Genomic DNA, 25,050 nt, shown 5'->3' with positions numbered 1-25,050 from the left:
ACTCAGGAGGAGAGGCATAACTCAAACGAAAATTCTAAGTTAAAAGCCTCATTGATTCAACTACATCCAATTGCCAGAGCAGTGAAAATCAGGGGCAAGAAAGGAATCGGCGTTACTCAATCCCAAAGGTAGTGACAAAAACAGATTGAAACTGCATATTATTATTCATGAACTATTCCAAGCAATGGCCAAAACATTAACACCGACGATAATATCGATTGCTGTTACAAAACTGTTGCACAAGAGAGTATGCACGGGAGGCAGTTTGATTATAATTGTTTTGAGCTCATGTTGCTGGCTAGGCCAGGTTACTGCCGAGCCCTAATTTCACACAGGGCAGTTAATGGTTAATTACATTCTTGTCACATGTGGGCCTGACCACATAAGGACAGCAGAGTTCCATCCCTAAAGGACATTAGTAAACCGGGTGGGTTTTAAGATCAGTGGACAATTGTTATGAGGTCACTATGAGGCTAGCTTTTGATTCTAGATTTTTGATTGAAATGAAATGACACCATTTAGATGCAGTGGGATTTGAACTCATGCTCGCTGGGAATTAGCCTGCAATTCTAGATCCAGTGGGTCGCAATCCAATCTGACCCTCAAGCTGCCTATAAGTGTATACACTTTTCCCCTCTGCGGAATGGGTTAGAATTAGAAACCTGCACTAATTTCTTTCCCTCCACACCCTTCAAGAAAACCAAGCCCAACTGTAATACCAGAAATAACAAGGTGTGGAGCTGGATGAACACAGCAGGCCGAGCAGCATCAGAGGAACAGGAAAGCTGACGTTTCGGGTCTAGACCCGTCTTCAGAAATGGGGGAGGGGAAGGGGGTTCTTAAATAAACAGCGACAGATGGGGAGGCAGATAGAAAATGGATAGAGGAGAAGATAGGTGGAGAGGAGACAAAACAGGTTAAAGGGGTGGGGATGGAGCCAGTAAAGGTGAGTGTATGTGGGGAGGTAAGGACGAGATAGGTCAGTCCAGGGAGGACAGACTGGTCAAGGGGGTGGGATGAGGATAGAAGGTAGGAGGCGCGGCTTGAGGTGGGAGGAAGGACAGGTTAGGGAGGCGGGGACGAGCTGGGTTGGTTTTGGGGTGCAGTGGGGGAAGGGGAGATTTTGAAGCTGGTGAAATCCACATTGATACCATTGAGCTGCAGGGTTCCCAAGCGGAATTTGAGTTGTTGTTCCCGCAACCTTCGGGTGGCATCGTTGTCAGGAGGCCCTGGATGGACATGTTGTCTGAGGAATGTGAGGGGGAGTTGAAATGGTTCATGACTGGGAGGTGCAGTTGTTTAGAGTGAACTGAGTGAACCGCAAAGAGGAGGCGGCGACATCGCCGAGGCCAGGCACCAACTCTCCAACACCTCCTCCCACCCCCCCCCAGATCATGACCCCAACCACCAAAGAATCATCTCCCAAACCATCCACAACCTCATCACTCCAGGTGACCTCCCAACTACAGCCTCCAACCTCATTGTTCCCCAATCCCGCACCACCCGCTTCTATCTCCTTCACAAAATCCACAAACCTGACTGCCTTGGTCGACGCATCATCTCCGCCTGCTTCTGCCCCACGGAACCTATCTCCACTTATCCCAACGCCATTTTCTCCCTCTTGGTCCAGGAACTCCCTACCTACATCTGTGACACCACCCACACCCTCCACCCCCTCCAAAACTTCCAATTCCACCTCATCTTTATGACGGACATCCAGTCCCTATACACCTGCATTCCTGATACAGATGGCCTCAAGGCCCTCCGCTTCTTCCTGTCCTGCAGGCCCGACCAGTCCCCCTCCACTGACACCCTCATCCGCCTAGCCAAACTCGTCCTCACCCTCAACAACTTCTCTTTCGATTCTTCCCGCTTCCTACAGACAAAGGGCGTGGCCATGGGTACCCGCATGGGCCCAAGCTATGTCTGCCTCTTTGTAGGTCACGTGGAACAATCACTCTTCTGCACCTACACAGGCCCTAAACCCCACCTCTTCCTCCGCTACACTGATGATCGTATCGGCGCTGCCTTGTGTCTCCACCAGGAGCTCGAACAGTTCATCCAACTCACCAAAACCTTCCAGCCCAACATCAAGTTCACCTGGACCATCTCTAATACCTCTGTCTCCTTCCTGGACCCCTCTGTCTCCATCTCTGGAAACCACCTAGAAAGCGATATCCATTTCAAGCCCACCGGCTCCCACAGCTACCTAGAATACACCTCCTCCCACCCATCTTCCTGCAAAAATGCCACCTCCTATCCCTAATTTCTTCTCCTCCGCCGCATCTGCTCTCAGGATGAGGCATTCCACTCCCGTACATCTCAGATGTCCTCGTTTATCAAGGACTGCAACGTCCCCTCGACAGTGGTCGAGAACGCCCTCGACCGTGTCTCCCACATTTCCCACAACTCATCCCTCACACCCCACCCCCACAATAACAACCAAAACAGAATCCCCCTCATCTTCATGTTCCACGCGACCAACCTCCGGATCCAATGCATCATCCTTCCGCCATCTGCAATCCGATCCCACCACCAAAGACATTTTCCCTCCCCACCCTTGTCTGCTTCCTGGAGGGACCACTCTCTCAGTGACTCCCTCGTCCGCTCCACACTCCCCTCCAGCCCCACCACACCCGGCACTTTTCCCTGCAACCACAGGATGTGCTACACCTGCCCCTACACCTCCCCATCCTCCCCACCACCCGCACCCCCCCCCCCCCACTCCCAGGCCCCAAGAAGACTTTCCACATCAAGCAGATGTTTACCTGCACATCTGCCAATGTGGTATACTATATCCGCTGTACCCGATGTGGCTTCCTCTACATCAGGGAAACCAAGCAGAGGCTTGGGGACCACTTTGCAGAACATCTGCACTCGGTTCGCAGCAAACAACTGCACCTCCCAGTCACCAACCATTTCCACTCCCCCTCCCATTCCTTAGATGACATGTCCATCATGGGCCTCTTGCAGTGCCACAATGATGCCACCTGAAGGTGGCAGGAACAGCAACTCATATTCCGCTTGGGAACCCTGCAGCCCAATGGTATCAATGTGGATTTCACAAGCTTCAAAATCTCCCTTTCCCCCACCGCATCCCATAACCAGCCCAGCTTGTCCCTGCCTCCCTAACCTATCCTGCCTCCCACCTATCCCCGCCTCCCATCTCAAGCCCCACCCCCATCTCCTACCCACTAACCTCATCCCGCCCCCTTGACCTGTCTGTCCTCCCTGGACTGACCTATCTCCTCCTTACCTCCCCACCTACACTCACCTTTACTGGCTCCATCCCCGCCTCTTTGACCTGTCTGTCTCCTCTCCACCTATCTTCTCCTCTATCCATCTTCTATCTGCCTCCCCCCCTCCCTATTTACTTCAGAATCCTCTCCCCAACTTCTGAAGAAGGGTCTACGCCTGAAACATCAGCCTTCCTGCTCCTCTGATGCTGCTTGGCCTGCTGTGTTCATCCAGCTCTACACCTTGTTATCTCAGAGTCTCCAGCATCTGCAGTTCTGCTATCTCTCTACAACTGCACTACCCTTCTGCAAATCCGGTGAAGAGCAATCCTGCTCCAAACGTTTGAATTGATGCAAAAATAAATGTGTCATCATAAAGATAGGGAGACCGACTCACCATGCTGCCAGTCAGTGAGTACAGCCATTGGACAGTCTCATTATGACCAATGACGCCATTCATTCCATCCACAAACAGCATTATCTGACTCAAAGCTGTGAATGAAATTAAAGAGACTGTTAGATGTGGTGTTTCAAACAACCTTACTCAAATTTGGAACTGGTACTCAAAGCCAAAATCACTGCAGCTGCTGAAAAGTTGTTGCGAAAACAAAGTATTAGCAAAACTCCACCTGTCAAGCAGCATCTGTGAAGAAACTGAGTAGTGTTTTGACTGTGAGTTGCTTATTAAAATAATACCTATGTTTCAATATCCATTTTCAAACAACAAACAGATCATGCTAGTTAAATGTTTTATACTTTATGAATTTTTAAAAAATCTATCTTTCTAATCAATCTGTTCAATGATGTTTTTGCACATCTCTGGAGGAGGTGGGACTTGAACCCAGCTCTCCCAGTCCAGGGGTAGTGACACTTCCATTACACCACAAGAACCATTACCAGAACATATTCGTTAATTTGGGTAAAGAATGGGGCATATTTAGGGACCCAAGGGAAATCTTCGTACAAGAGATTGAAGACATACTTAACATATTAACTACATGTTTTCTATCTGTTTTTCAAAAGTAGCGAATGCTATGAAGCCCACTTGAGATGAGGAGAGAGAATTTATTGACAGGATGCTAATAAAGAGGTCATGCTAGAAAAATAAGCATTATTGAAAGTCAGTAATGTCACCTTATCCTGAAGGAATGTTCCTTCAGTTACTGAAGAAGTAAAAAGACAGAAATAACTGAGGTATGGGTCCTGATCTGTCAACCCTCAATGTATAAGGAAGTAATGTTGGAGCACTGGAGAGTTACTCATTCAAAACTGTGGAGAGGGATAGTGAAGAAATGACAGGTCTCATATCAATGTGGGAAATTTATTATTAGGAACAAAAGAAACTTTTACTTGGAAACACATGAATTAATCAGGGGGAGTCACGGGGTGATTAATGAGACCTTAAGTATGACTAATTTGGAGCAAACCATGACTTTGATCTGTCAATACCCAGAAATTACAATGTGAAAATCATCGACACTGGAGCTAGAGAAAAGATGGAGACTTGCTGGGTCTGGGATGTGCTACATGAAATGGTGTCAAAGTAGATATTTATCACTATGTGGGAGTAGGCACAGAGTCAGAGGGGCATGAAAACTCAAAATGTCAGTGACCGTGCCAGTTTTCCAGCAGCCGTGCCTGACCATTTTCCTGGGAGGTGGGAATGGGGAGTCAATGGAACTACCTAGCCTTGGGCAGTGGGAGCTAACTGAGCTGCTTGAAGGCCAATGAGCAAAGACCATTGGAACACTCCAGTCAGCCTTCATGCTGTAGGAGGGTTCGGGGGGTAAGACTAGCTGACTGTGGCAGTCCACCCTTTGGCCAACCAGAGGCCAGTGCTCCAGTCCCCTACTTGCCCCTCCACAACCACAGGCTGCCCTCTGGAAGGGCCATCTCCTTCCAACTTGGGTGTGGACCTCCTATTACCCTTTCAGCCTTGATTTGGCAGTGAGCCAGCCTCGGGGCTACTAATTGGCTAACTCAGGCTTCAGGGGAGCCACCACAAGGTGACTGTTCTTGCAATCGGTGGTTTGTGACCACTGAGGCATATACATGAGGGTGAGGAACTGACAGGATTGTGGACAAAAAAAGCAGCAAACAACTTGTACAAAAAGCCAGGACCAATGGGATGGACGGAATGGCCTAATCTGTAAAGATGTTATGATGTGGGGTGGTTAGAGACAGTCGAGCAGCAGAAAGGAAATAGTGGAACAATCTCGCAGACAAACCAGTGAGATATCAACTGCAAAATGTTGGTACTGAAATCATTTATTCCCCGCACAGCCCGTTTCTATCTCGTTCCCAAAATCCACAAACCTGCCTGCCCTGGTCGACCCATCGTCTCAGCCTGCTCCTGCCCCACCGAACTCATCTCCACCTATCTGGACTCCATTTTCTCCCTCTTGGTCCAGGAACTCCCCACCTACGTCCGTGACACCACCCACGTCCTCCACCTCCCCAGGACTTCCAATTCCCTGGCCCGCCAACACCTCATTTTCACCATGGACATCCAGTCCCTATACACCTGCATTCCGCATGCAGATGGCCTCAAGGTCCTCCGCTTCTTCCTGTCCCGCAGCCCCGACCAGTCCCCCCCCACCGACACCCTCATCCGCCTAGCCGAACTCGTCCTCACGCTCAACAACTTCTCTTTCGATTCCTCCCACTTCTTACAGACAAAGGGGGTGGCCATGGGCACCCGCATGGGCCCCAGCTATGCCTGCCTCTTTGTAGGTTACATGGAACAATCCCTCTTCCGTACCTACACAGGCCCCAAACCCCACCTCTTCCTCCGTTACATTGATGACTGTATCGGCGCCGCCTCTTGCTCCCCAGAGGAGCTCGAACAGTTCATCCATTTCACCAACACCTTCCACCCCAACCTTCAGTTCACCTGGGCCATCTCCAGCACATCCCTCACGTTCCTGGATTTCTCAGTCTCCATCTCAGGCAACCAGCTTGTAACTGATGTCCATTTCAAGCCCACTGACATCCACAGCTACCCAGAATACACCTCCTCCCACCCACCCACCTACAAAAATTCCAACCCCTATTCCCAATTCCTCCGCCTCCGCCGCATCTGCTCCCACGATGAGGCATTCCACTCCCGCACATCCCAGATGTCCAAGTTCTTCAAGGACCGCAACTTTCCCCCCACAGTGGTTGAGAACGCCCTTGACCGTGTCTCCCGCATTTCCCGCAACACATCCCTCACACCCCGCCCCCACCACAACCGCCCTAAGAGGATCCCCCTCGTTCTCACACACCACCCCACCAACCTCCGGATACAACGCATCATCCTCCGACATTTCCGCCATTTACAATCCGACCGCACCACCCAAGACATTTTTCCATCCCCACCCCTGTCTACTTTCCGGAGAGACCACTCTCTCCATGACTCCCTTGTCCGCTCCACACTGCCCTCCAACCCCACCACACCCGGCACCTTCCCCTGCAACCGCAGGAAATGCTACACTTGCCCCCACACCTCCTCCCTCACCCCTATCCCAGGCCCCAAGATGACTTTCCACATTAAGCAGAGGTTCACCTGCACATCTGCCAATGTGGTATACTGCATCCACTGTACCCGCTGTGGCTTCCTCTACATGAGGGAAACCAAGCAGAGGCTTGGGGACCGCTTTGCAGAACACCTCCGCTCAGTTCGCAACAAACAACTGCACCTCCCAGTCGCAAACCATTTCCACTCCCCCTCCCATTCCTTAGATGACATGTCCATCATGGGCCTCCTGCAGTGCCACAATGATGCCACCTGAAGGTGGCAGGAACAGCAACTCGTATTCCGCTTGGGAACCCTGCAGCCCAATGGTATCAATGTGGACTTCGCCAGCTTCAAAATCTCCCCTTCCCCCACCGCATCCCTAAACCAGCCCAGTTTTTCCCCTCCCCCCACTGCACCACACAATCAGCCCAGCTCTTCCCCTCCACCCACTGCATCCCAAAACCAGTCCAACCTGTCTCTGCCTCCCTAACCTGTTCTTCCTCTCACCCATCCCTTCCTCCCACCCCAAGCCGCACCTCCATCTCCTACCTACTAACCTCATCCCACCTCCTTGACCTGTCCGTCTTCCCTGGACTGGCCTATCCCCTCCCTACCTCTCCACCTATACTCTCCTCTCCACCTATCTTCTTTTCTCTCCATCTTCGGTCCGCCTCCCCCTCTCTCCCTATTTATTCCAGTTCCCTCACCCCATCCCCCTCTCTGATGAAGGGTCTAGGCCCGAAACGTCAGCTTTTGTGCTCCTGAGATGCTGCTTGGCCTGTGTTCATCCAGCCTCACATTTTATTATCTTGGTTTCTCCAGCATCTGCAGTTCCCATTATCATTTATTTCCCTGATGTGTTTCAAGGTGAGGAATGGTTCCTCATACAACACATTAACCCAGAAGCCATCTCTACATCACCCTGTTCTGGGTCATCATGCAGACAGTGCAAGTGCTCCATAGGTAAGGTCTGTGAAAGGGGGGCTACTGAATTGCTAAATTCAATATTATAAAAGAACTATAATGAGAAAAAAAACTTTAAAATGTGAATCAGAAGAATTAAATTTCAAGAAGGAAAAACTAACATGCAGAATTGTAAATATTTAATGGGAAATATTTGATCTGGAGCTAGAAACACACAGTGGAGCAGACAGGGAGAAAATTGTAGGAAGATAAGGCTGGAGGTTCCCAGGTGGACAAAGATTTAATCAAACATAACACTTTTATTTAAAAATTCGTGTTTACCGAGACTAAAAATGAAAGTCAAGGCAAATACTTGTAGCAAAACTACCAAAAAAAGGAAAATCCAAGATATAAGGTCAGCAGAATAACTCAAAGAGCAACATAATGGCCCTGCATCAGCACACCCATCAGTGACCCAGGTTGTGAAAGGTCACGAAGTTGGTGAGCCTGCAGATGGGGGTGAGGGAATGGCCTCTTCAAAGTAAATACAGAGCTATGCAGTGTTAGAACACCAGAGGGAGCTGTAGGACGGTGTTCAAAGAGCACATTTTGACAAAGGAAGGAATAGAGCCGGAGACTCTGGTTCATGTCTGCAAATCTTGGACTGGGAGGAAACAAAGGCAGGAATGCAAACCCATACAACAGGTCCAGTTTTCAAATGGAAACTGATGGACAATTCAAACAATCTCTTCCCGCTGATTGACTGGGGATGGTGTTTATTTTAATGTTTTCTTTTATTTAGGTTGCAAGTTATTTAACCCTCAAAATGCATCCCTGAGCTTGGACTTTCCCTGGTCTGTTTGAATCTTATTTAAATTTGCTAACCCAATCTATTAAACTTTGAAAAACTGATTGCACACCTAGTGATTTTTTTTTTGCTTAAAAAAAAGCAATCCTCATCTTTCAATCTTTAAGCTTGAGGGAGGGTTCTCCAAAACCTTGCAAATAAAAAAGCCAAAGAAACATATCCATTGAAAATACAAGGAAAACCTGGGAATACACGTTTAAAATTAAAACGTGATAGCAAGGCAGATTTGTTGAGCCCAGTGCCTTTTCCAAATCTAAAACGTTGTCTTGACTTATTAGGAGAACCTAACTATATACAGAATTTAGATTGGCTTCAAACTAATATAAACGCTGATGGACATTGACTACAGAAGTCCATAACTTGTATTCCCAATATATGGATATGGGCATCAAACATCAGAGATTCACACTAGAGTGAGATGCTACCTGCGATTCTCCCATCTGGTCTCCAAGTTCATTCTGATAGCCTAAAAAAAAACTCCCAACCTTAACAATCATAGTTAGGGTAAAACTGGAGAACCAAGGAAGAATATAAAATAAATCGTTTAGAAACAAAAAACAGAAAATGCTGGAAAAGCTCAGCAGGTCTCTGTGGAGAAAAATTAGAGTTAATGCTTTGGGTCCAGTGATCCATCCTCAGAGCTGATGGTAGCTAGGAAAAGGTCTTTATGCAGAAGATAGGGTGTGGGGAGGGGTGTAAGAAGTAAATGATAGATGGGGATAGAGTTCAAAGAGACAGAAGAACAGTTGGAAAGACAAAAGGAGTGGATAATGATCAGCCCAGGAGAATGAATAGCCACTAATGCGGACTGTTAGTGGTTTACAATGAGTTGTGTGTCATTGCAAACCATGGGATAACAAGGCCAGGTGTATAGGGGTTGGGGTAAGGGATATGGGGGAAGGTGCCTCAAATTGTTGAACTCAATATCGAGTCCAGAAGGCTGTCGAGTTCCCAAGTGGGAAATGAGGTGCTGCTCTTCCAGCTTGAGCTTCACTTCACAGGATCACTGCATAAAGTCACTGCATCACTGCATCACATAAAGTCCAACTAGAAAATCTGGGCTGGTAAAGAAAATGGCTGCCCCAAGTGGCTTGAAGCAGGTAGTTCTTCATTGAGCCTTTTCCTCCATCTATATTTAAACAGGAGGGCAGGCTGGGGATTTCCTTTATCAAAACTGCGTGTGCTGCTCATCACTTCTCATTGTGAGCGCACCCAAAAACAAAAGCGGGCTGCACACAGAGAGCTGCTATATTCACTGAACAGGATCCATCAGGAGCAGTGAAGAGTAATGGAGTGGAGCTGGGAGGCTGAAAGGGTCACATTTTGATGTTACTTACCGTTCTATCAACCCAACCTGCCCACAGAAGACACTTACACCAACAAGTTGCCCCAAATGCTCAGATCACCAGATCAATGTGTTGTGGGATAATCACTATCGGAGGGCACAGAGTGCAATTCCATTTACAGCTCGGGCTAAGTGAGAAGGTTTCGTTCCTCAACAGGCACAGATGATAAATAGTAAGAAGCATCTAAATTTAACCTGACTCCCAGTTTATGCTTACATCTAGATTCCTTCTCTCAGAAAATATGATCTGCTTGTAAAATGATAGTGCAGCAATGATCTGCAGTGTATTGAAGCAGACACAGGATACTCACGAACCTCGTAGGATGTAGTTCTGGTAGTTCTGGTCAGCCTCAGCTCCCACTTTGATTAGACACGTCAATCCTTCAGCACTTACAAACTCAGGCACCAGGTCTTTGTCATCCTACAGAGGAAGGTGGTACATCAGCCAGGGAGTGACAGACTATCTGATTCGCAGCAGTCACAGCGACCCGCACAATGATGGAAATTGACTGGTTTTAGGAGTAGGAATTACACAGACTTCCACCACTTGCACGAGAAATTCACCAAAAACAAACTGGCACATTCTGGATAGAAGGGAGAACAGAGTCTCTACTGTTCACGGAGGACCTCAACAAGAACTCACAGGGCCCACATATACAGCCGCAGATTCCTGGGGTCGTGCTGGTGACTGAGGTATTTTCTTGGGTCAGTCTCGGAGAAGGTAACTGAACAACAAGAAGCTGTCATCTCTCAGTACAGATGGTTTACAGTATGTGCCCAGACCTCCATTTTCAGACTGAATTACAATGGGCTCGAGAGGCACTCTTGCCCTCCAGATCCCAGATTGATCAAAACAGCAGTCAGTACCAGGGACTGAGATTTCAGTCGGGTGGGCTCACATCCTGCTTTCAAAAAAAGGATCAAAGTCACTGAAATGATACAACGGCCAACAGATCAGGGCCAGGAAGAGAAACACAGCAGGCCTCGGATAAAAGCTAGAAATTGAACTGCGTTATATCAGTCGTCAGTTACAACAGCTAACACTGTACATGCATGCACAAAAACACATTTCTGAACATCTGCACATCTGACAGATTGTGTGCTGCAGGTCCCTCGGGAAGCAGGAGCTGTATTAGAACATGCAACATTAAGTATTGTACCATAGAGCTCTGGACAGTGATGACAGAGGCTACAATGTTCTTTCCATCACACATTCAGAGAGTCATTCAGCACGGAAACAGACCCTTCAGTCTAATTCCTGATCCATGCTGACCAGGTTTCCTAAGCTGAACTTGTCGCATTTGCCTGTGTTTGGCCCATATCCCTCTAAACCGTTCCTATCCATGTATTTTTCCAAATGTCTTTTAAATGTTGTAATTGTACCCGCCTCCATCAATTCCTCTGGCAGCTCATTCCATACACGCACCACCTTCTGTGTGAAAAAGTTCCCCCTCAGGTCCCTTCTAAATCATTCCCCTCTCACCTTAAACCTATGGCCTCTAGTTTTGGACTCCCCTACCATTGGAGAAAACGCCTTGGCTATTCACCTTATCTATGCCCCTCATAATTTTGTAAACCTCCACAAGGTCACCCCTCAGCCTGCTACGCTCCATGGAAAAAGTGCCAGCCCATTCAACCTTTCTTTCCAACTCAAATCTCTCAGTCTCAGCAACATCCTTGTAAATCATTATTGCACCCTTAGCAGAGAAAAAGCTACCCTTCAATCCATTGGTATGTCTTTTAAAACTTTTGTGCCTTCAGCCCAACAGAGGAGAGTGGAAGACAGTATAACTGGGGTGGAGGGGTCTTTGATTATTTTGGCTGCTTTTCCAACACAACTGGCTTGTGAGGTAGACGGGACCCGGTTTGAGGGCGGCATGGTGGCTCAGTGGTTAGTACTGAAGTCTCACAGCGCCAGGGACCCGGGTTCGATTCCAGCCTCGGGCGACTGTCTGTCCGGAGTTTGCACATTCTCTCTGTGTCTGCGTGGGTTTCCTCCGGGTGCTCCGGTTTCCTCCCACAGTCCAAAGGTGTGCAGGCTAGGTGGATTGGCCATGCTAAATTGCCCGTAGTGTTCAGGGGTGTGTTGGTTATATGGGGATGGGGTTGGGTCTGGGTGGGATGCTCCAAGGGGCGGTGCGGACTTGTTGGGCCGAAGGGCCTGTTTCCACACTGTAGGTAATCTAATCTGATCTTCAAAATAACTTCATGCCTGCGCTTCCTGAGGGGCAACAGCACAACAACTTCTGATTTGAAGCAGATTAACAAGGTGTGGATTTAAGAAACTTGATTTAGTAAGTACATTTTACTCGCTTCACTCGTTTCAATCTGCCACACATTAACTTCCACTTGCAGCAAATATTTTAGCGAAAGAACCTCACGTAAAATACGTGTAGCATCTTTGACATGTTGTCACAACTTTAATAGGAGGAGTGTGACCACTATTTGCTGAGCCATTACATAGGGGAAAAAGGCTAATTTAATCACTCAGTAAATGGTTCATGGCTAACTGTCCCCACTGCATAAATGAAAGGAAACTCATACCAGGTTTTGTCAAAATACAAAAATAAAGCCAAACCTAGCCTCTAACAAGAAGAAAAATGGATTATTAATTATTAAGTTTCAAGTTTAAACTATGCCCATGTTAAATCCAAACACACACATTCATTCATAAATAGCATGGACAAGACAGGTGTAACAGGCATTTTTGCAGACATATCATGAAAAATATAGACAAAAGGAACAATATTCGTGGAACAAGAGTTCAAACCTCAAGGGGAAATGAGTTTCTCAAAATTCTTTTGTTTTATTGCAGTAATACTACATTAGTTGTCAATTGCAGTGATCCTCAATTCAATAGCAAGACCTAGGTGTAGAGTTGAGTTTTTTTTATTGCTGGTTATCTTCCACACTTTGAGAGAAAGATCACACTTGCTTCTAAGCCTTTAGAGATCTGTGTATAACCCGCTCTTTTCCCTCAGCTCTGTTACATAACAATGACTTGAAGACAATTCAAAAGCTGTTTGCGTTTTTCCCCCCAGTGCAAAAGCACCAGATGCCTGTCTGACTCACAAAAGTATCAAACCCTCAGCAAAAGTGACATCCTCCTGTGAAACAAATCAGTGAGCACCGTACAGTTCCACTTCTGCTTCAAACTGGCTCTTTCTCCGCGATGCTGCAGTCCAACTTTTCAGTTCACACTTCAAGTAAAGTCTTCGTGATCAGCAGTTGCTCACTAACTAGTATGACCGTCCACCTAAGATATTCCCCGTGGGTCTTGTGGATCATTATTTTTCCAGCCTCATCTCCGATCGCACACTTGACGTGAGTTTCCAGGAGGTGGGATTGGTCCTTGGCCTTGAGATCACTGGCACCCCTTCCCCAATTCCTTCCGTGGACTTCCTCTTCCAGCCAGGTACTCTCAAAGAATTGTATCCCTTCCAACAGGAGCTTCCTCCAACTCGGCTTATTCTGGATGACCATTTCCCCTCTTTTGGCATCAATGTTGCATTTCTTGAGGGAAGTCTTCATGTCTTTCTCTTATTCAAGTGTCTTCCTTGAGCTGGGCAAAGAAAATTTGCTTTAGTAGTGGGAACTTGGGCATCCTAAGCATGTGGGAGACCCACGGAGTTAGTTTCTGATTAGCATGGTCTTGATGCAGGTACAACTGGCTGCTTGAAGGATAGTTATATTAGTACAACTATCCTCCCAGTTGATGCTCCCAAACAGCATTGGGATTACTTCTCAAGGGTCGTGAGGTTGCATTCGTATGTAGTCCAAGGCTCTCGAGTTGATCTGTAGCTCGGGTTGTGGATGCTGTGGTTGGTTCGCTCACCGAGCTGGTTCGTTAGAATAAGATCCCATATACATACCACTGCAAAGAAAAACTGGAAATGAGGTAAATCGACTCCAACGGTCCTCAGAATTAAATACCAGGCTGGAAAACACAACAGTACCACAGTGGAAGCTGTACTGATGATGTTACCCAGTAGGCTAATGAAAGTCTGCAAACTAATGACCAAGCTCTGCAAGCAAACCAACCACAGCATAGGACATCCAAGTTTTGCAGCCACAGAGGAGAATTGGAAAGGGACTGCCTTGGATCTAGGATCTTGGTTTCAGCATGATTGTCACGGTCATCAAAGATACTCAACCTTCGGTGTCTGAAGGTCGCACCAGCAGACTGGATGCAATATTGAATTCTCACATCAATGTCAAACACAGATAAGGGTTCGCCTCCCAGATCAGGGAAATATTCCACATTTGGGATTATTTCTCCATTGATCCTTGATGGAAGGATGGACTGGAACTTGACCTGGGATGCGTTGGTAAGGAATTTAAGAGTCTTCTGAAGATTAAAGCTGAGACCAATTCTTTGGTATGTTTCCATGAAGGCAGTGAGTAAGGCTTGAAGATTTTATTCCGAGAGAGCAGAGATGACATTGATCTTGTTTGTTTGTGGATGACAATGACATTTTCTTCTTGGATTTCAACTGAGGTTGAAAAGTTTTCCATCTATCCTGTAGACAACATCCATACCATTGGGAAGCTTGTTCTTGCCAAGATGGAGAATGGTGGCAACGAAGATCTCAGCTTCGTAATCTCCAATAAAATAGATGAAGTCCTTACAATATAAATACACAGGGTCTCCATAATGCACGAATGGAAACAGAAATTGTTGGAGGCACTCCGATCTGGCAGGTTTCAGTTCACCAGCATCTCCAGTTCTTTATTTATTACACAGACAGACATTAGGTGGCACTCCAATTTCATTTATCATTAGGACCTGAAATTTGATTCCCTGGAAACATTGCTTTTTAAGATGGTCATGACTCTAAATATAATAACTTGTTTACTCCTTTTAAATACACTGTGAATTACCACGTCTATGTTTAAAACTGTTGGCTTTTTTTTGAAAAAAAAGTCATTGAACAGGGTCTGTTCCTGCAATATTTCTACATGTTTAGTCAATTTTATTGACATAATCATTATTGTTTCTTCAACAGAAGTGCAGATCCAGCTGTTTAAAGAGTTATCCAGCTGTGTTAATGACTGGAGTGGATACTCCTGGTAATGCAACAATGACATCTGACTCAGGATGTATTTAATCAAAACTATGGCAGAGATAACATGCCTGAGCAAGTGACAGTGCTTGGGCCTAATCACATATTCCTCCTTGTTCAGAGATAATGGGAACTGCAGATACTGGAGAATCCAAGATAACAAAATGTGAGGCTGGATGAACACAGCATCTCAGGAGCACAAAAGCTGACGTTTCAGGCCTAGACCTTTCATCAGAGAGGGGGATGGGGTGAGGGTTCTGGAATAAATAGGGAGAGAGGGGGAGGCGGACCGAAGATGGAGAGAAAAGAAGATAGGTGGAGAGAGTTTAGGTGGGGAGGTAGGGAGGCGATAGGTCAGTCCAGGGAAGACGGACAGGTCAAGGAGGTGGGATGAGGTTAGTAGGTAGGAGATGGAGGTGCGGCTTGGGGTGGGAGGAAGGGATGGGTGAGAGGAAGAACAGGTTAGGGAGGCAGAGACAGGTTGGACTGGTTTTGGGATGCAGTGGGTGGAGGGGAAGAGCTGGGCTGGTTGTGTGGTGCAGTGGGGGGAGGGGACGAACTGGGCTGGTTTAGGGATGCGGTGGGGGAAGGGGAGATTTTGAAGCTGGCGAAGTCCACATTGATACCGTTGGGCTGCAGGGTTCCCAAGCGGAATATGAGGTGTTCTGCAAAGCGGTCCCCAAGCCTCCGCTTGGTTTCCCCAATGTAGAGGAAGCCACAGCGGGTACAGTGGATGCAGTATACCACATTGGCAGATGTGCAGGAGCCCTCTACATTGGGGAAACCAAGCGGAGGCTTGGGGACCGCTTTGCAGAACACCTCCGCTCAGTTCGCAACAAACAACTGCACCTCCCAGTCGCCAACCATTTCCACTCCCCCTCCCATTCTTTAGATGACATGTCCATCATGGGCCTCCTGCAGTGCCACAGTGATGCCACCCGAAGGTTGCAGGAACAGCAACTCATATTCCGCTTGGGAACCCTGCAGCCTAATGGTATCAATGTGGACTTCACCAGCTTCAAAATCTCCCCTTCCCCCACCGCATCCCTAAACCAGCCCAGTTCGTCCCCTCCCCCCACTGCACCACACAACCAGCCCAGCTCTTCCCCTCCACCCACTGCATCCCAAAACCAGTCCAACCTGTCTCTGCCTCCCTAACCTGTTCTTCCTCTCACCCATCCCTTCCTCCCACCCCAAGCCGCACCTCCATCTCCTACCTACTAACCTCATCCCACCTCCTTGACCTGTCCGTCTTCCCTGGACTGACCTATCGCCTCCCTACCTCCTCACCTAAACTCTCTCCACCTATCTTCTTTTCTCTCCATCTTCGGTCCGCCTCCCCCTCTCTCCCTATTTATTCCAGAACCCTCACCCCATCCCCCTCTCTGATGAAAGGTCTAGGCCCGAAACGTCAGCTTTTGTGCTCCTAAGATGCTGCTTGGCCTGCTGTGTTCATCCAGCCTCACATTTTGTTATCTTCCTCCTTGTTCAGGTTAGCTGAGATCTGGCTCCCTGTACCTACTGGATACTGACATGTTCAGTCAGTTTACTGGACTTTACGCTGCTGAAATGGTCCATCTCATGATAGACATCATTAACTTGATATCTTCCTCCACATTTTACAGCACGAGACACATTGCATTGTAAAAGCAAATCTTAAAGCTATTATTAAAATGTGTAAGTGTGATTACTTCACACACACACATAAAATATACTTTTCTTCTTGGAAAATGTCAACAGAACCATGTACTCTGCACCTACAGCAATGTGACTGATTCTGAACTGCCCTAGGGGCAATTAAGGATAGGTGATAAATGTTGCCTTAGCCAATGAGGCGCATGTACCATGAATGAATAAATGAATATAGAAGCTCCAATTGCAAGAGTAGAAGAGAGAGTGAAAATTCTGCAGCTAATAACTCCCCTCTTGTCCCTAGTACTCAGCATTGGCCTAGTTTGGGTGCAACGCCAACAACAATCATGTGTTCCACAACCATCTAAGATACGGCAGCCTGCTTGACTCGCGCCCCTTCCAACTCCTTCAGCATTCACTCTCTACACCACTAATGTACAGGATTATGACCTACAAAGCACACAACAGCAACTCACCCTCAACGGCATCTTCTAAACTCTGTGAACTGGACCACTTGGAAGGGTGAGGACAGCAGATGCATCAAAACATCAGCACCCTGCAAGCTCCCTTCCAAGCCACACACTACCCTCACTTGGAACATCCTTCACTTTCACTTGGTCAAAGTCCTGGAACTCATTTGCAAGCAATACTGTGGACATCCCTATAGCCCAAGGACCGCAGCAGTTTAAGGCGCAGCTCACCACCACATTCTCAAAGGTAAAGAAGGAAAGGCAATAAATGCTGGGCAAGTCAGCAACATCTGTATCCAATGGCTGGAAGTAAAAGAAAAGGCACATTAATCAATGGTGCGTCAGCACACTGGGTAGATGAGGGTGTATTCACACAACTGGCTAATAATATATCTCAGGTAGTGGTGCAGAATGAGAGACCACACGACCATAAGATTCAGCAGCAGAGTTAGGCCATTCAGTCCACTGGGTCTGCTTCACCATTCAATCATGGCTGGTATGTTTTTCAACCCATACTCCTGCCTTCTCCCTGTAACACTCAATTCCCCCTTACTAATCAGGAGCCTATGTAGCTCTGTCTCAAAGACACTCAATGACTCAACCTGCACAGCCCTCTGTGACAATGAGTTTAACCACCCTCTGCTGAAGAAATTCCTCCTCATCTCAGTTCTAAAGGGTTGTCCCTTCACTCTGAAGCTCTGCCCTCAGGTGCTAGTCTCTCTTACTATTGGAAACATCTTCTCCACGTCCATTCCATCCAGGCCTCTCAGTATTCTGTAAGTTTCAGTCAGATCACTCCTGATCTTTAAAAAAAAATGCCAAGTACCAACCCAGAATCCTCAACTGCTCTTCACATGACAAGTCTTCCACAGCTGGGGTCATTCTTAAATAACTCCTTTGCACTACACTCCCTTCCATCAGCATATCCTTCCTTAGATACGGAGCCCAAAACTGCTCACAATATTCCCAATGAGGTCTGAACACAGCCTTATATAGCCTCAGCAGTACATTCCTGCTCTTAGTCCAGTCAAAGTGAATGCCAACATTGCATTTGCCTTCCTAACTGCCAACTGAACCTGCATGCTAACATTAAGAGAATCCTGAACTAAGGATTCGAGTCCCCTTTTGCTTCAGACTTCCAGAGCCTTTTCCCAGTTTAGAAAATAGCCTGTGCCTCTAGTCTTCCTTTGAAAGTGCACAACCTCACACTTTGCCATATTGCATTCCATCCACCACTTCTTTGCCCACTCTCCTACCCTGCTCAAGTCCTTCTGCACACTCGCTGCTTCCTCAGCACTACCTGTCTCTCCACCTATCTTTGTGTCATCTGTAAACTTAGCAACAATGCCCTCGGTTCCTTCATCCAGATTGTGAACATGTAATGTGAATAGTTGTGGTCCCAATACTGACACCTGCAAGACTCCACTAGTCACCAGCTGCCATCCTGAACAAGATCCCTCTATCTCCACTCTCTGACCTCAGCCACTCAGTCAATCCTCTATCCAATCCAGTACCTTGCCCTGAACACCACGGGCTCTTATCTTATTTAGCAGCCTCCTGTGCAATACCTTGTTCAAAAGCCTTCCAAAAATCCAAATGCATCATGTCCACTTGCCTTCCTTGGTCTAACTTGCTTATTATCTCCTCAAAGAATTCTAAATTTGTCGGACCTGACCCCCCCTGCTGATAAAGCCGTGCTGACTCAGCACTAGTTTCTCATGTGCTCCTAAGTACTCCACAATCTTATCCTTTGTAATGGGCTCCAAAATCTTACCAATTACCAAGGTCAGCCTATAGTTTCCTCTCTAATGAAGGGTCTAGGCCTGAAACGTCAGCTTTTGTGCACCTGAGATGCTGCTTGGCCTGCTGTGTTCATCCAGCTCCACACTTTGTTATCTATAGTTTCCTGTCTTCTGTCTACTTCCCTTCTTAAACATGGCTGTTACATTAACTGTTTTCCAGTCCTCTGAGGCGCTTGTTGACTCCAGTAATTCCTGAAAGATCACCACCAATACCTCCATAATCTCCTCAGCTACTTCCTTCAAAACCTGAATTGTAGACCATCTGGTCCAAGTGATTTATCCATATTCAGATCTTTCAGATTCTCCAGCCCCTTCTCCTTCATGATGGTCACTACAATCACATCTGCCCCTGGACTCTCAAAGTTCTGGTATACTGCTGGTGTCTTCCACTGTGAAATCTGATGCAAAGTACTTATTCAGTTCGTCTGCCATTTCTTTGTTCACCATTGCTACATCTCCAGCCTCATTTTCCAACAGTCCAATGTCCAATCTTGCATCTCTCTTACCTTTTAGAAATCTCAAGAAAACTCTTGCGATCTTCTTTTATATTTCTAGTTCACTTACCCTCATATTTCATCTTCTACCCCCACTATCACTATTGTTTTTAAAACCTGCCATCTGCCAATTTTTAAATAAATCCTCTGGCTTCCCACTAATCTTCACCACATTGAATGCTTTCTCTTTTTCTTTTACACTGTCCCTGAATTCCCTTGTCAGCCACAGTTGCCTCATCCTCTCCTTCATTTGTTTCTTCTTCTTTGGGAAGAATTTTTGCTGTGCCTCCTGAATTATCCCAAGAAACACCAGCCATTGCTGCTGCACTGACTTCCCTGCTAGGCTGTCCTTCAAATCCACTCTGGCCAGTTACCTTTACTCAAAAACAGCTTCTCTCTCTCAAACTACAGGGTGAATTCTATCGTATTATGGTCACTGCTGCCCCCCCCCCCCCGACACACACCAGGGATCCCTCATTTTAAGTTCCCTAAACAAATCTGCCTCATTGTACACCACCAAATCCAGAACTGCCCTTTCTCTAGCGGTCTGTAACACAAACTGCTCCAAAAAACCATTTTGCAGACATCCCATGAATTCCTTTTCTTGAGGTCACCTAGAAACCTGATTTTCCCAAACCACTTGCATATTGAAGTCACCCTTTCTGACATGCTATTCTATCTCCTGAGTACTTTTCTTCCTCACATTCTGATAACTGTTGAGAAGCACAACTCCCATCAGGATCTTTCATTCCTTTGCTGTTTCTCATCCCTACCCACACAGATTCTACACCTGATATCACTTCTTGCTATTGACTTAATTTCATTTCTCACTAACAAGGCAATCCCGCATCTCTGCCCATCTGCGTGTCCTATCAATAGGATGTGTATCCTTGGATATTTCATTTCCAGCCCTGATCCCCTTGCAGCCAAATTTCTGTGATGCCAACAACATTGTATCCGCCAGTTTCATTCTGAGCTACAAGCTCATTTATCTCGAATTGTATACTGTGCGCATTTTCCCCTCAGGCCTGTGTTGACTGCTCTCCTTCTCATTTCTCTCCCCCTATCTGCTGTGTGTGCAGTCAGATTCCTGATTCTTTCCATACTCTCTACTCTATTACTTCTTCTGGAAATTTTAATAAGCTCTGCTGAGTCCTCCCCAACTTTAACTTTTCCCATGCAATTGAATCCATTCCCTGACAAGTTAAATTAAAGCCCCAGTCACTGCCCCAGTTTTGTAACTCACCAGTAACCAGTTCCAGCATGATCCTAGTGGAGCCCCATCCCATCGGAACAGCTCCCTCCCTCCCCACTACTGATTCCAATGTCCCATGTATTCAAACTTATTTTTCCCACACCAATCTTTGAGCTACATGTTTACTTCTGTAATCTTCAGAGATAATGGGAACTGCAGATGCTGGAGAATCCAAGACAACAAAATGTGAAGCTGGATGAACACAGCAGGCCAAGCAGCATCTCAAGAGCACAAAAGCTGACATTCGAGCCTCTCTGATGAAGGGTCTAGGCCCGAAACGTCAGCTTTTGTGCTCCTGAGATGCTGCTTGGCCTGCTGTGTTCATCCAGCTCCACACTTTGTTATCTACTCCTGTAATCTTGTTGGCCCTGTGCCAATTTGCTCATGGCTCAGGTGGTAATTCAGAGATTATCACCTTTTTGGTTCTGCTTTTCAATTTATCCCCAGCTGCACAGCAGAGCCTTTTTCCTCTTTCTTCCTATAACATTGGTACCTATGTCGGCCACAACAACAGGATCTTTCCCCTCCCACTCCAAGTTCCTCCACAGCCCAGGTGAGACATCCCAAAACCAGGCAGCAAACAGGCAGCCCTCAGGATTCTCGATCTGGCCTCAGAGAACAGTGTCCATTCCCCTGACTGTACTATCTCTGATTTCTCTTTTACACTTCTCTTTTTCTCCTCACTCTTGACTGCGTCCCTCTAGCATGGTGCTATGGAGCGTTTGCTCCATATCAGGTCAACTGCCTGTCTTCGGCGTTGCTAGATATTCAGCTTTGCTGTAGTTAATGGAATTGAATGATCAATTGCTGCATATTATGGGCGGCCAAACAGATTCTGCCCATCTGTTACCACTGCCCAAGGACAGAGAGACTGACAACTAACAGTGTAATACGCTTTGAGGTGTTCAATGGTGCAATTGCATACATAACCATGATGACAGAAACCAAACCATCTGAAATGAACAACTGACAAAACCCTCCCAGTGACGAAAATGTAATCTGGGAGTGAAGCTGAGCAGATTAGAGGTTCATTCCTGAGGAAGGGCCATGAAATATGAGCCGAAATCATAGAATCACAGAATCCCTACAGTGTGGGAGCAGGCTATTTGGCCCATCGAATCCACACAGACCCTCCAAAGAGCATCCCACCTAAACCCACTCCCCTATCCCATCCCTTTGGCCCTGCATTTCCCATGGCTACATGGTACTTGTGTGCCAAACAGATTTAGCAGCAGGTGATAGACAGAACTTAGTGATCCCACAACTAACAGATCATATCTACGCTCTGCAATCTTGCCACATCATTGTGAATGGTGGTGAACAATTAAACAACTCACTGGAGGAGGAGGCTCCACAAATATCCCCATCCTCAATGATGGAAGAGCCCCAGCACATCAATGCAAGAGATAAGGCTGAAGCATGCACAGCAATCTTCAGCCAGAGGTGCCCAGTGGATGATCCATCTCGACCTCCTCCAGTGGTCCCCAGCATCATTGGGGTGGCACGGTGGCTCAGTGGTTAGCACTGCAGCCTCACAGCGTCAGGGACCCGGGTTCAATTCCCGCCTCGGGCGATTGTCTGTGTGGAGCTTGCGCATTCTCCCCGTGACTACGTGGGTTTCCTCCGGGTGCTCCGGTTTCCTCCCACAGTCCAAAGATGTGCAGGTTAGGTAGATTGGCCATGCTAAATTGCCCATAGTGTTCAGGGGTGTGTGGGTTATTGGGGGATGGGTCTGGGTGGGATGCTTCAAGGGGCGGTGTGGACTTGTTGGGCCAAAGGGCCTGTTTCCACACTGTAGGGAATCTAATCACATCAAGCAGCACTTGCTCAGCAATAACCTGCTCAGTGACCCCCAGTCTGGGTTCTGCCAGGGCCACTCAGCTCCTCACCTCATTACAGCCTTGGTTTATCCATGGACAAAAGAGATGAATTCTAGAGGTGAGGTGAGAGTGACAGTCCTTGACATCAAGGCTGCATTCAGTCCAAGCCTGGCATCATGGAGCCTGGAAAAGCTGGAATCAATGGGAATTTGGGGAAAAACTCTCCATTATATAGAGTCATACCTGACACATAGGAAGATGGAACAAAAACAGAAGTTGCTGGAAAAGCTCAGCAGGTCTAGCAGCATCTGTGAAGAAAATATCAGAGTTAATGTTTTAGGTCCAGCGACTCTTCCTCAGAACATAGGAAGGTGGATGTGGCTGTTGGAGGTCAGTCATCTCAGCTCCAGGACACCACTGCAGGAGTTCCTCAGGGTAGTGTCCTAAGCCCAAACACCTTCAGCTGCTTCATCGATGAACTTCCCACCATCAGAAGGTCAGAAGTGGAAATGTTCATTGATGATGGTACAATGTTTAGCACCATTTGCAACTCCTCAGATACTGCAACAGTCCATGTCCAAATGCAACAAGATCTGGACAATATCCAGGCTTGGGCTGACAAATGTCAAGCATTATATGTAAGAAAGAGAAATGGTTTTGGTCATGATTATAGGGTCAGTACTGATGGAGCGCTACCAGAGGGTCAGTAATGAGGAAGTGCTGCTCTGTCAGAGGGTCAGTACTGATAGAGTTTTGCCTTATTGGGTAATCAGTACTGAGAGAGTGGTATGCTGTCAGAGGGTAAGTACTGGGTCAGAGCTGGGCTGAGAAATGTCAGATGGAGTTCAACCTGGATAAATGCGAAATGATGCATTTTGGAAGGTCAAACTTAAATGCTGAATATAGGATTAAATGCAGGATTCTCGGCAGTGTGGAGGAGCAGCGGGATCTTGGTGTTCAAGTGCATAGCTCCCTCAAAGTTGCCACCCAGGTGGATAAGGTTGTTAAGAAAGCATATGGTGTTTTGGCTTTCATTAACAGGGGGATCGGGTTTAAGAGCCGCAAGGTTATGCTGCAGCTCTACAAAACCCTGGTGAGACCACACTTGGAATATTGTGTCCAGTTCTGGTCGCCCTATTATAGGAAAGATGTGGAGGCTTTGGAGAGGGTGCAAAGGAGGTTTACCAGGATGCTGCCTGGACTGGAGGGTTTGGCTTATGAGGAGAGGTTGAAAGAGCTCGGACTTTTCTCTCTGAAGAGAGGTGGCCTGATCGAGGTGTACAAGATAATGAGAGGCATGGACAGAGTCGATAGCCAGAGACTTTTCCCCAGGGCAGGATTGACTGCCACAAAGGGGTCATAGTTTTAAGGTGTTAGGAGGAAGGTATAGAGGAGACGTCAGAGGGAGGTTCTTCACCCAGAGAGTTGTGAGCGCATGGAATAGCTTACCAGTGGTAGTCGTGGAAGCAGAGTCATTAGTGACATTTAAGCGACTGCTGGACATGCACATGGACAGCAGTGAATTGAGGGGAATGTAGGTTAGGTTATTTTATTTTTGGATTAGGATCATTCCACAGCACAACATCGTGGGCCAAAGGGCCTGTACCGTGCTGTACTTTTCTATGTTCTATGTTCTATTATTTGTGCCACACAAGTGCCAGGCTATGACCATCACCAATAACAGACAACCTACCAGTGCCCACAACATTTAATGTTGTCATCATCACTGAGATCCCCCATTATCAACATCCTTAACCTCAAATGGTTATCTTTGACCCGAAACTCAACTGGACTCACCACATACACACAGTGACTGCAACAACATAGGTTGGGAATACTGTGGCAAGTACAGACCTCCTGGCCTCCCAAAGCCTGTCCACCAGCTTCAAGGCACAAGTCAGCATTGTGATGGAATACTCCCCACTTGCCTGGATGGGTGCGTTGCCAACAATGCTCAAAAAGTTTGATACCATTCAGGGCAAAGCAGCCCCGCTCGATTGGTACTACATTCACAAACATTCACTCTCTCCACTAGTAGCAGCAGAGTGTATTATCTACAAGATGCATTAAGAATTCACCATAAATCCTCAGGCAGAACCTTCCAAACCCATAACCACTTCCATCCAGAAGAAGCAGGTACATGGGAACTCCACCACCTTCATGTTCCCCTCCAAGCTAATCACTTTTCTGACTTGGAAATATTTCACAGTTCCTTCACTGTCACTGGGTCAAAATCCTGGAATTCCCTCCCTAATGGCATTGTGAGTCAACCCGCAGCAGGAGGAATACAGCAGTTCAAGAAGGCATCTCACCGCCACCTTCTCAGGGGCAACTAAGGACGGGCTATCAATGCTGCCTGGTTAGTGATGCCCACATCCCACACATGAATAAATAATACACCTAGCCTGCACATCCCTGGACATACAGGGCAAGTTAGCATGGCCAATCCACCAAGCCTGCATGTTTTTGGGCTGTGGGAAGAAACTGGAACACCTGGAGCAGATATGGGGAGAATATGCAAACTCCACACGTACAGTCACCCAACGGTGGAACTGAACCTGGGTCCCTGGTGCTGTGAGACTGCTGTACCTGCCACTGTGCCACCTTCTGGGAAATGTGCCTAAAGTTAGATCTTCAACTTATCTCTCTCCTGATGTTGATAG

At 47.1% G+C, this 25,050-nt stretch overlaps 1 protein-coding gene across 3 annotated transcripts in view; it reads right to left on the bottom strand.

Annotated features, from left to right (window-relative positions):
* Positions 1 to 25,050, bottom strand: part of fhod1 (formin homology 2 domain containing 1) — a 297,281-nt gene that overhangs the window by 144,362 nt on the left and 127,869 nt on the right. For all 3 annotated transcript variants that reach the window (XM_048546635.2, XM_048546636.2, XM_048546637.2), the window contains exons 5-6: positions 10,167 to 10,272; positions 3,634 to 3,728 (exon numbers count right to left, since the gene is read on the bottom strand). In XM_048546635.2, the coding sequence (XP_048402592.1) occupies positions 3,634 to 3,728; positions 10,167 to 10,272 (201 nt within the window). The remainder of the gene's footprint in view (positions 1 to 3,633; positions 3,729 to 10,166; positions 10,273 to 25,050) is intronic.

Source organism: Stegostoma tigrinum, chromosome 16 (assembly GCF_030684315.1).
Source record: "Stegostoma tigrinum isolate sSteTig4 chromosome 16, sSteTig4.hap1, whole genome shotgun sequence".
Lineage (NCBI taxonomy): Eukaryota > Metazoa > Chordata > Chondrichthyes > Orectolobiformes > Stegostomatidae > Stegostoma > Stegostoma tigrinum.
The sequence above is the reverse complement of the archived record's forward strand: the minus strand, read 5'-3'. Positions and strand labels throughout refer to the sequence as shown.